Genomic DNA, 12186 nt, shown 5'->3' with positions numbered 1-12186 from the left:
CATTGCAACAATAGGTCCTAAAACTCCACTTATTCCTAGTAAGTTCCCTGCAAAGGCTAGGCCTTTTTCCTTTAGCCTCAGATGAACACCAGGGCTTTTTTTTTTTTTAGGGTGTACTCAGAGGTACTGAGTACTGGCACCTTTTCTATTGCTTGATAAAAATGACCCATAGTTCCCAAGTATTAATAAAAGAGCTCAGGCTTTGTACACTCAGTACTGCCTTCTCATGCATAATTCATTGTGGAGATCATGAAAACCTGATTGGCTGTGGTTCCTCCACTGCCATATGGTCTTAATCTGCCTTTATTTTCTATCTTTCTGTGTTTTAACCTGGGGAATGGCCTGTTGAGAGAGGTTCTGGTACCTTCAATTTATAACTATTAAAAGCTTTAATCTAGTAACCCATCTCCCTGTTCAGTAATGATAAATGTTTCCATTTTGCTTATCATATTGCCTAAGTGGTTTCTCAAGGGGTTTTCATGCTCATTAACTCCTATTAGTGCTGTGGTAAATACTATCTTTGGTAAAAAAATAACCAAAGGAATTACTATAGGTACAGTAGCAAAAATAGCAGTGTTGAAATAAAAATGCCATTCTGGAGCAGAAAATACCTGAGATGAGGAGGAAGCTTGAACTTGTTACGCACATCATCCAGGCGTCTGCCCAGATATGGTGTGTCCACAGTTAGAAAGATGCCTCTATAACCAGCAGCCTCTGCACGCTGAACCAGTGACCTAGTAACCTCCCGGTCCTTGTAGATATAAAGCTGCATCCAGCGAAGACCACCAGGTGCTGCTTCGGCAACCTGTTCTATGGATGACGTTGCCCAGGAACTCAACATCATCCCTGTCCCCACAGACCTGCAGGCTACACAAGCATGAAGATGGCCATTAATTTTTTTCCAGCAATGTGACCTAAACCTAACATAGCAACATAACATAGTAACATAGTAAATGACGGCAGATAAAGTCCCGAATGGTCCATCCAGTCTGTCCAACCGTAAATACTCGATAAATTAATAATTTAATTTAAATGGTCCTTTTTCTTAGATATTTCTAGACCAGAAACCCAGAACTCTGCCCGGTACTGTGCTTTCATAGTATCTATTTTTAAAACAAAGAAAAGTGAAGGAAATTTCAATCCATTTTTGTTTGTCTTTGGGTTTTGGGGTTTTTTTTTTTTAAATATAAGCTGCCACTTCAAAAAAAAGAAAAAAAAAATACTCCCAGGCTCTTACCCAAGACACACCAATCATTCTTACTTTAATGAGGAGTCTTTGAAGGGTAAGATTCCCATTTTTTATCCACTGTTTTACTGTTTTCTAGTGTTTTGTGTAGTGTGTTTATTGCCGTGGGGTCAGTTGGTCGAAGGGAAGGAGGATGGTGATGTCATCTGCGTAGTTGTATGATGTTATGCCCAGACAAAACAAAGTTCCTATTTCTCGAAAACGACAGAACCCCTACCATAACGAACCTTGAAATAAACTCCATTCCATATCCCATCAAACCCCACCTAAAAATACTAGGGGTGATGATAGAGGCTGCACCATGCAACTGCATATCAACAAAATAGTCCAGAAAGCCTTCGCAGTCATGCATAACCTAAGACAAATCCGAACACAATTAAGACTCTAATACTAGGCCTACTAGACTACTGCAATATCATATACCTACCCTGCCCCACCACCATGATCAAACAACTACAAACAGTGCAAAACACAGCCCTCAGACTGATATTCTCACTGAAGAAGTTCGACCACATCACCGCCGCATACAAAGACACACACTGGCTACCCATACAAGCACGAATACTTTTTAAAATCTGCTGCATGCTCTTCAAAACCCTACATGGCAATGGACCATCCTAACTGAACACTTACCTAACTCGGAACAACTCTTCCAGACCTAGGAGAAAGACACCCTTCACCCACCTCCCAATCAAAGGCATTCAGTGTAAAAAAAAAAAAAATAGATGATGGACTACTTGCCACGCAAGCAGCGAAACTACACAGCCACGTCTCCAATTTACTGATCTCGGCACCAAACTACAAAACCTTCAGGAGGAAAATAAAAACCAAGTTGTTCAAGAAATATGTCAAGACAAACTCCTGATACAACCAATATCCTCACTCCATCACCTGCAATCTTCTGGATATGACCAGAATCTCTTCCTTTTGTAATCTGCCTAGAACAGCAAGGTATTGGCAGAATAAAAGAAACTAATGTAATGTAATACTGGGTCAAACCTAAGGTCTAACAAGCCCACTATTCTGTTTCCAACAGTGGTCACAAAGTGCAAAGATTTTATGCTGCTTATCCTAAGAATAATTTCTCTTTATCCCCCATTTTATTGCATACCAATCAGTTTTACAATGAACGGTATATCAAAACCTAAATAAACAAATAAGCAATGGATTTACCCACATCTATCTTAATAATGGCTTAAAGACTTCTCTTTAAGGAAGTTATCCCTTTTTTTAAATCCTGCTAAGCTAACTGTTTTCACCATTTTCTCTAGCAATGAACTTCAGAGTTTAATTACACATTGGCACAGAAATTTAGGCAAAAAAAAAAACCAAAAACCTTGCATAAATTGGGTGTGCCTAAAGTTAGGACACATAGCAACACCTAAGCCTATTTAGGATGTGCTAAGCATGATTCTATACAATGTGTCCATTTTCGTCCAAGTCGCAAGTCATCCAAAGTAAAAAACAGCTTAGAACACATTTTCAAAAAAATTTGTCCAAATTTTTTTTCGTTTCTAACTATACGTCCTGCTGATCTGATCATCCAAGCCGCTAAATCGTCCATCTTTATACCACATTTTCGTCCAACTTTTCGTCCAAGTCAAAAATGTCTAGAACAAGCCCTTTTGGACGTGGGAGGGGTCTACAAAGTGATGGACTTAACACCCAGACATGTCACCTAAATAGCTGTGAACTTCACTAAAGCTCCCTTATAGGGCATGGTGAGCCCCCCCAAACTACCTCCAGAATCCCCTAGACCCACTTATCTGCCACCCCAATAGCTCTTAGGGCTGCAGGAGTCACTTATATGCTAGTAAAAAAGGGTTTTGGGGGGTGTATAGGGAAGTGCACATGTTTCAATATCAATGCAGTGATTACAGGGGCTTATGGACATGGGTCCACCTTTCTATGGGTCCCTAACCCACCCCCAAGACGGTTTAAGATGCTTCTGTGCAGCACTAGGCTTTCCTATGCCAGGCTGCCAGGTGATGATGTTCTGGAGGCACAATTTTCAAGTTATGATTAATATTATTATGGGAGTGGAGGGGGTCAGTGATCACTGGGTTAGTATGTGGGGGTCTGTATTATGTGTTTGCAGGGCTTATTTGGTCACTTTAGGTAGGTTTTTGTGACTTAGACCAGTGGTTCCCAACCCTGTCCTGGAGGACCACGAGCCAGTCAGATTTTCAGGCTAGCCCTGAAAATTATTCCAAAAATTATTCCAAAAACCCGACTGGCTTGTGGTCCTCCAGGACAGGGTTGTGAACCACTGACTTAGACCATGTTGTAAATCAGGAATCTCAAAGTCCCTCCTCGAGGGCCGCAATCCAGTCGGATTTTCAGGATTTCCCCAATGAATATGTATTGAAAGCAGTGCATGCACCTAGATCTCATGCATATTCTTTGGGGAAATCCTGAAAACCCGACTGGATTGCGGCCCTCTATGAGGGACTTTGAGACTCCTGTTTTAAATGGTCTAAGTAACAATATTCAAGTTCCGTCAATCCTGTGCTGTATAACTTTCGGTTATACATGCTGTACAACTAAATCTAAGCCTGCCCATGTCCCGCCCAACTCCCGCCCTCGACACTCCTCTTGAAACGCCCCATTTAGTGATGGTCGTTCAGCAGCACTATGAAGGCCTAGGTCATTTAGAAATACGTCCAAAACCCGTTTTTGTTATCTGCACTTGGACGTATTTTGACAATGTTCATCCAAGTGCCGACTTAGGCCGGTTTTTGGACATTTTTCTCTTTTGATTATGAGCCCCATACTGTATGTGGCAAAGGCTGACCCCATGTAATGGAGCCAGCACATGCTTGTACAAATAGTTTTCAATTCCTTTTTGAAAGATTTTACTCCTTACATAATCTTTGATATCCTGGCAAACGATTCCATAATCGTGGACCTGCAACTGATATTGCTGTTGTCTGTGTTCATAACGAGTCTCTCCAGCTGACTCAACTGTCAATCTCATCGCTGTTTCAGATCTTAGAGAACGTGCTGGCAGATACCGCCTCAGTACCTGTGTTAAATACCAAGGCGCTGTTCCACAGATTATTTGATGCACAATTGTCAGAACTTTATGTTCAATTCTGAAATCCCCAGTATTCTCATATGTGACAAAATTGGCAATTTCACATCACTTACTTGCACTTCTTTAACATTCAAAAGTGAGTCATCATTCCCTACAAACATTACTTCTGTCTTTTTGCAAATTCACCTCATCCGGTTTTGTATCATTTGCATACATAATCTGCCTCCTTACTCACTGGAAATAAAAAGTGTATATCATCAGTGTAGATGTGATAATGTAACTGTTTCATCAGGAAAGTCCTCAATAAGGGAGACAGGTTGGTAGCAAAAGAAAAAAAAAAAGCAGACTATGAGGCTCATTTTCGAAAATTAAAGATGTCCAAAAGGCATTATAAATCGGCACTTTGATGTCCTAATTGATAATAATAATAATAATAACTTTATTCTCCTATGTATGGAAGTTTGGGAACCATTTAGATAAATAAAGAGATCAATCCTTACAATATTTAGTTAATGGTTCCCAAACTTCCATACATTTTTTTTTTGTAACATCCCTTCTGAATGGCCATGAACCTTTCCTTAGGGATTCCCACCAGAATGAATAATTTAATCTGTCCCAATTTTTCCAATTTTTTAAGATAAGCTGCATGGCAACCCCCGTCATTATAAACAAAATTTCACTTTTTGCCCTCATAGATGTACCAAATAAAATGGTATCATATGATAGTGCCACTGGATTTCCTAATAAATTATTAACTTGATCCCAAATAGATCTCCAGAATTTCAGCATCAAGGGACAATAGTATAGTAAATGATCCAACGTCCCAGCTTCAAGATGACAGTGCCAGCATCTATTAGACTTGGTACTATCTACTTTCTGTAAACGAACTGGGGTCCAAAAAACTCTATGCAACAAAAAAAAACCATGTTTGTCTCATAAGAACATAAGCAATGCCTCTGCTGGGTCAGACCTGAGGTCCATCGTGCCCAGAGTCTGCTCACACGGCGGCCCAACGGGTCCAGGACCTGTGCAGTAATCCTCTATCTATACCCCTCTATCCCCTTTTCCAGCAGGAAATTGTCCAATCCTTTCTTGAACCCCAGTACCGTACTCTGCCCTATTAATCTCTCTAGAAGCGCATTCCAAGTGTCCACCACACGTTGGGTAAAGAAGAACTTCCTAGCATTCGTTTTGAATCTGTCCCCTTTCAACTTTTCCAAATGCCCTCTTGTTCTTTTATTTTTTGAAAGTTTGAAGAATCTGTCCCTCTCTACTGTCTCTATGCCCTTCATGATCTTATAAGTCTCTATCATATCCCCTCTAAGTCTCCTCTTCTCTAGGGAAAAGAGACCCAGTTTCTCCAATCTCTCAGCATATGAAAGGATTTCCATCCCCTTTATCATAGATGCAGACACTGTACATTTCAACCTCCAATTCCAAATTTGTGGCCATTGAGACACAGTAATTTGGTGCTTTATCTCAATGCTCCAAATGTCACGCAGACCAGTTTTTGGTTTCTTATTCAAAAATCCAGATATTAATTTATACCACTGAGTGGCCTGGTGTCCCAGACATGCTTAAAGTTTTGAGCAGTCAGAGGCTGTGACTCTGGGGAAATCACTTAACCCTCTATTGCCCCAGGCACCATAGTTAGATTGTGAGTCTGCCAGGACATACAGTCAAACCTCGGTTTGCGAGTAACGCGGTTTGCGAGTGTTTTGCAAGAAGAGCAAGACACTCCAGCAAATTTTAACTTGCAAAACGAGCGTTGACTCCCAAAACAAGCAGTCAAATATTGTACGCACAATATATGCACGTCACGCGTCATGTGTCACACACAATGTACCTGAAGGCGACAGTGGTGAGCAGTACTGAGCCCAGCCAGAGCTGCAGAGCTGCCGGGTTGATGGGTGAGTGCGCAGTTTACAGAGAGTGAGCTTTGTTTTATTTTAGTAGCAAAGGTTTAGGGTATGATTTATTGCACGGATGGTGGCCATAGCAGGATTTTAGCAAACTTCAGACAAATATCGGACCTATGCTAGCAGCCCGACAACCTTCAAGACTCCCAAATTTTTGTGGGCAGCACCGTCTATGGCTCTTCTCCTCTTCCTCCTCTGGCAACTTGGCAGCTTTCTCCTTTTTATTTTATACATTTGTTTTTGGGTAGTGGAACGAATCATCCGGGTTTTCATTAATTCCTATGGGGAAATTTGCTTTGATATACCAGTGCTTTGGATTACAAGCATGGTTCTGGAAGGTTCCACTGTATAGGGAAAATATTTAAGAGTATCTGATTACTATTCAGTGTATTGTAAACTGCTGAAGGTGAATCGCTTCATGAAAAAGGCAGTTAATAAATCCCAATAAAAAATAAATAAATAACGTATCTCAATCTCTTAAGACACACTACATTGCCGTTATCCAATGTGCCACAGTTCCTGCCAACATTGTAGGACTTATGACTACGAACATGAAACTCCCATGTGAAGAAAACAACAAGCCCATATCCTTCTATTTTATCCATGGGCAAAATTTCATTGCACTTTTTAATGATATAAAATACTGGAGCTCCATCTTGTGGTGCTCAAAAGAGTAGCAATCAGAATAATAATAATAATAACAATTTATATACCAAAGGACCGTGAAGTTCTATGCGGTTTACAATGATTAGAAATGTTACAGATTGAATGGAATAAACAAAGTACAGACTTAGTGATTGATAGTTCTAGAGATCATTTGTTGAGGACTAAGATTGTACAGGTTGGTTTCCTAAGTATTTCAGGAATAGATGTGTTTTTAGGCGTTTCCTGAATTCCCCTTAGGTAGTAGGCACGAGCAATTGTTCAAGGTCTTTACCCCATGATGCTGCTTGATGTGCAAAAAGATGTTGGTGATGACTTTTAAATTTACAACCTCTAGCCGGTGGAGAAACAAAGTTCGGGTGTGAGCTTTGCTTGTGTCTGTTGATTGTGAAAGAGAAAAGGTCTGTTATATATTTAGGGGCTAAGCCATAAAGTACCTTGAAGCAAAAACAACCGAACTTGAATTTCACACATGCCTCCATCGGCATCCAGTGTAGAAGTCGATAGGAAGGTGTTACATGATCAAACTTCTTCAGTCCACAAAGTAGTCTAACCGCTGCATTTTGAACTAGTTGCAATCACCGCATATTCTTCTGGGGGAGTGCTAAGTAGGCGATGTTACAATAATCGAGTTGACTCAGTATAAGGTATTGTACCAGAATTCGAAATGATGAGACGTCGAAGTAAGCTCTGATGGACCGAAGCTTCCAGAGGGTGAGAAAGATTTTTCTGATCAAGGAGACTACCTTGTCCTTCATGGTCAGGTTCTGGTCCAGTGTTACTCCCAATATCTTTATAGTGGGTTGAATGGGATAACTAAGGTTACTGATGCACATTGGTGCTTTAGTGTCAAGTGGGTATGGCGATGCTATGAAAAATTTTGTTTTCTCTGAGTTTAGTTTTAGTCTGATTTCAGTCATCCATTGCTCCATCCGATTTAGTACTTCTGTTGCTTTGGGGGTGACTTCTGAGACAGAGTTGATGAATGGGATAATTATCGTGAAGTCGTCAGCGTAGTTAAACAGTTTTATCCCGAGCTGGGACAGTTGTGCACCCAATGAGGACATGTAAACATTGAAGAGCAAAGGGGATAGTGGTGATCCTTGTGGCACGCCAGATGGATTGCTCCATGTGTCAGAGATATCGTGATTAAAACGGACTTGGTAGGTGCATGATATAAGGAAACCTAGAAACCAGTTCAGTATCTCTCCTCTAATTTCGATTGCATCTAGGCATTGTAACAGTTTTCCATGGTCCACCAAATCAAAGGCAGAACTCATGTCAAATTGCATGATTAGGGCGTTGAGGCCCTTACTGAACAAGTAACGCAAATTGTCCAGAATGGCTGCAATTACTGTCTCAGTGCTAAACAGAGGCCTAAAACCAGATTGAGTTTCGTACAGAAGAGAGAATTGGTCGAGATATTCCATTAGTTGGGTATGTACCAATCCTTCCATGATTTTTATCATAAATGGAATAGATGCTACTGGTATATAGTTGGTTATTGATGTTGCTGATTATTTGCAATGTTTGCGGATTGGGGTTATTATAATATGACCATTATTGGTGAGGAATTTTCCATTGTTTAGGTTATTGGTTAGATAGTTCAATAGGGATAATTTAAAGTCTAGTGGAGCTGCTTTCATAATCTCTGGGGGACACGAATCCAGGACACAGTATGATTTAGAGCAGTGGTCCCCAACCCTGTCCTGGAGGACCACCAGGCCAACCGGGTTTTCAGCATAGCCCTAATGAATATGCAAGGAGCATATTTGCATGCCTGTCACTTCCATTATATGCAAATCTCTCTCTTGCATATTCATTAGGGCAAGCCTGAAAACCCGATTGGCCTGGTGGTCCTCCAGGACAGGGTTGGAAACCACTGATTTAGAGTATTTGTTATATAATTTGATGTAGTTATTCCAATCTAAATTGTGGAAGGAACTCCAGATCATGTCCGCTGGTATTTAATTTCTTGGTATATCAATTGATTGATGTTCGTATGCAACAATTGTTGAGTATTTATTTCTTAGGTTTTTGATTTTTGAGTCAAAATGTTGTGCTAAAATAGGATCTCAAGATACTGTAGCACATGTCAATTTGTGCCGGTTAATGTAGCTGGTTTTAAAAAAAGGTTTGGACAAGTTCCTTGAGGAAAAGTCCATAGTCTGCTGTTGAGATGGACATGGGTCAGTAGCAAGAACAACCTCACACCCTCTTTTTTGGGTCAAATTGTCATTTGAAAAAAAAAAAAAAAATCAAATCAAAACTGCTTTTATTTTTCAAATCCAGGCATTCATTGATCTGGCCTCAGAAAGTTTGCATGGTCAGCTGCCTGTTTAACATATTTGTTAAATTTATTTCTCTAGGCATGGTTGCTTCTGTCCTATTTTCAAGCTGGAGTTCTTTTTTTTTTTTATAAATTTGTTTTCTAAACCACCTTGCCCCTCTAGCTTGAGGGCCCCTTTTATCAAGCTGCACTAGAGGTTTTTAGCATGGGCCGGAGTGGTAAATGCTCTGATGCTCATAATATTAGAGCATTTACCTCACCAGCCCATGCTAAAAACCTGAATCGCAGCTTGATTTCTTCTATTTTCATAAAAATGTTTCTACTCATTTACGCATCCCATCGTTTTTTCCTTTATTGTGAACTTTTCTTTATACCGTTGTAGTTCTTCTCCTCTTTTCCCTTTGTTCCTGTTTTTGCCGTCCAAATATTGTCTTGTTTGTATTTCTGATTGTTTTGTACCCCCTATTTTTATTACTATGTATAGGGCTTAGAAAGTTTTATAAGCATTTTTATCAAATTTTAAATAAACTTGAAACTTGAAAATAGAGGGGGTGAATTAGGCAGTACGTGTTTATCTATGAGTATGAAAGAATGTAGCAAGTGTGTTGAAACAAGTCTGTGCATGTTGTGACATGTCTAAGTTACTTATGCACAGTTGCAGCTCAATGCAAGTCTAACATTCCAAGAGATAGGATGTCAGGAGAGTCTCCGCGCGAATCAAGTAAGAAACTGCTAGATTTGGAGCACCGTTCAGTGATAAGATTTCTCACAAAAGGGAAAAAGCTAAAGGAGATCCATGTATGCATGACTACAGTTTATGGTGAGTCTGCCGCATCATCCTACAAAGTAAAATTTGGGAGCAAGCAGTTTAAGTGGGGTACAGAGTCCATTGAAGATGACCCTCACTGGACGTCCTGTGAAAGCAACTTCCACATAAATGTGCAAGAAAGTTGAAGATTTAATTTTGTCAAACAGATGAATTAAGGTTTCCTAAATAGCTGAATAAATGGACATCTCGGCAGGTACAGTTTGGAAAATAATTCATGAAAACTTGGGCATGTCCAAGGTTAGTACAAGATGGGTTCCAAGAATGCTGATATCATGTCAGAAGGCCACGAGGCTCCAGTGCTGTCAGGAGAACTTGGTGATGCTCCATGAAGAACAAGTGTATGTTTTTCATCGTATGGTGACTGGAGATGAGACAGAGATCCTGAGTCCAAAAAGGAGTCAATGCACCCCAAAAAAGTTCAAGACAAAGGTAAAGTCATGGCAACTATCTTCTGGGATGATGAAGGATTTTTGCTTCTGGAGTTCAAGCCACACAAGTCAACTATAAACGAGGAGAGTTGCGCCAACACAATGATCACTATGTGGGAGTCAATCAAGGAGAAAAGATGAAGAAAACTCAAAGCAGGCATGCTGCTTCTTCACGAAAATGCACCGGTGCACGTGTCACGACAATCACTGCCATCTGAGAATGTGGATTTCAGCAGCTGAACCATGCACCCTACAGTCCCGATCTGGCTCCCTCAGATTATTTCCTGTTCTGAGTTTTGAAGAAACGTCTCCATGGACAGCAGTTTTCAAGTGATGAAGACGTCAAGGAAGCTGTGGCATCCTGGTTTGAAGGTCAAACAGAAGAATTCTTTTCAAAGGGGTTAAAGTCATTGCAGGAAAAGTGGATGAAGTCTATGGAGCTATCAGGAGATTATATTGAAAAATAAAACAAAAATTTTAAAAAATTATTTTCTTTCCTACTGAGGTAGATAAATTATTGAATACCCCTTATATAATACTATTACTATTAATTTTTTTTCTATAGCGCTACCAGCCGTACGCAGTGCTGCACAGAGTCAGAAAGGGTAAGAAAACAGTTCCTGCTCGAAAGAGCTTGCAATCTAAACAAGCAAGACACACAAACAGAATGTCATGGATACAATTAAGGGGAACGGTTAATCAGTGGGCTAGGTTGGAGGGCAGAGTAGTAGTATATCTAATATCCAACAAATGTTTATTTGCCATGAGACATGTACTACTTGGTTCTTTAAAAAAATAAATCACTTTTTAGCAATATACATAACCAAATAATCCTTTGAATGATTGTATATGCTCTCTTTTAGTCTTCATTTATAATTTATTAATTGTTCTGTCTTATATGACTGGCCCTTGAGACCGGTACTACTTGGGCCTTAAAAGATTATTGCTTTCACCAGACATTAAAATCTGCAAAGGTAGATCACAAGAATGGTTCAACAAGGTTTTGCTTTTTGATGCATCCCAATTTCCACACAAAGTTTGTTTTTTTTAAGAAAAAATACAATTTAATTTAACAATAATAATAAATGTATTATTTTATTACATTACATTAATGACTTCTATTCCGCCTGTACCTTTCAGTTATAAGCAGATTACATCAAAAAGATAACTGGACATTTCCAGGAAGAGGAATACAATCAAAGATGTTGAGCCTGGTACATCAAGACGATATCTGGACGTTTTCAGGAAGAGGAATACAGTTAAAGGCGTTAGGTCTAAGTAACATTTTGAGGGGAGGATCCTAAGGGGGGAGAGAGGGGAGATGAGTGGGAGTTAGGAAATTTGGATGAATTTCTTGAATAGTTATAGGCGGTTTAAACCATAAGAAACTGAACAATCAGTGAAATACATTCATACCATAGAAATAAAATCATTATAAAAAGTTAAAAATGAATTGCAATCTTAAAAATACCCAACTAAGTAATAAATTTGTCAAACAAAGAAGACAACTAATTTTTGAAAAGAACAGTAAGATATGGCTTGATGAATACATTCACCAAGCCAGGATTGTAATTTACCTTCCTGAAACGCTAAGGGGCTCATAACCAAAAGAGAAAAACATCCAAAAACTGGCCTAAGTCGGCACTTGGACGATCATAAATGATAGACGTCCTAGTGCCGATAATCAAACTGGGTTTTGGACGTATTTCTAAACGACCTAGGCCTTCATAGTGTCGTTGAACGACCATAGCTAAATGGGGCATTTCAGGAGGAG

At 39.7% G+C, this 12186-nt stretch overlaps 1 protein-coding gene across 2 annotated transcripts in view; it reads right to left on the bottom strand.

Moving 5' to 3' along the window:
- HAO1 (hydroxyacid oxidase 1) overlaps positions 1 to 12186 on the bottom strand; it is a 93226-nt gene that overhangs the window by 26207 nt on the left and 54833 nt on the right. For both annotated transcript variants that reach the window (XM_033935499.1, XM_033935498.1), the window contains one exon: positions 612 to 867. In XM_033935499.1, the coding sequence (XP_033791390.1) occupies positions 612 to 867 (256 nt within the window). The remainder of the gene's footprint in view (positions 1 to 611; positions 868 to 12186) is intronic.

The sequence above is a fragment of the Geotrypetes seraphini genome, chromosome 3, assembly GCF_902459505.1.
Source record: "Geotrypetes seraphini chromosome 3, aGeoSer1.1, whole genome shotgun sequence".
Classification (NCBI taxonomy): domain Eukaryota; kingdom Metazoa; phylum Chordata; class Amphibia; order Gymnophiona; family Dermophiidae; genus Geotrypetes; species Geotrypetes seraphini.
The sequence above is the reverse complement of the archived record's forward strand: the minus strand, read 5'-3'. Positions and strand labels throughout refer to the sequence as shown.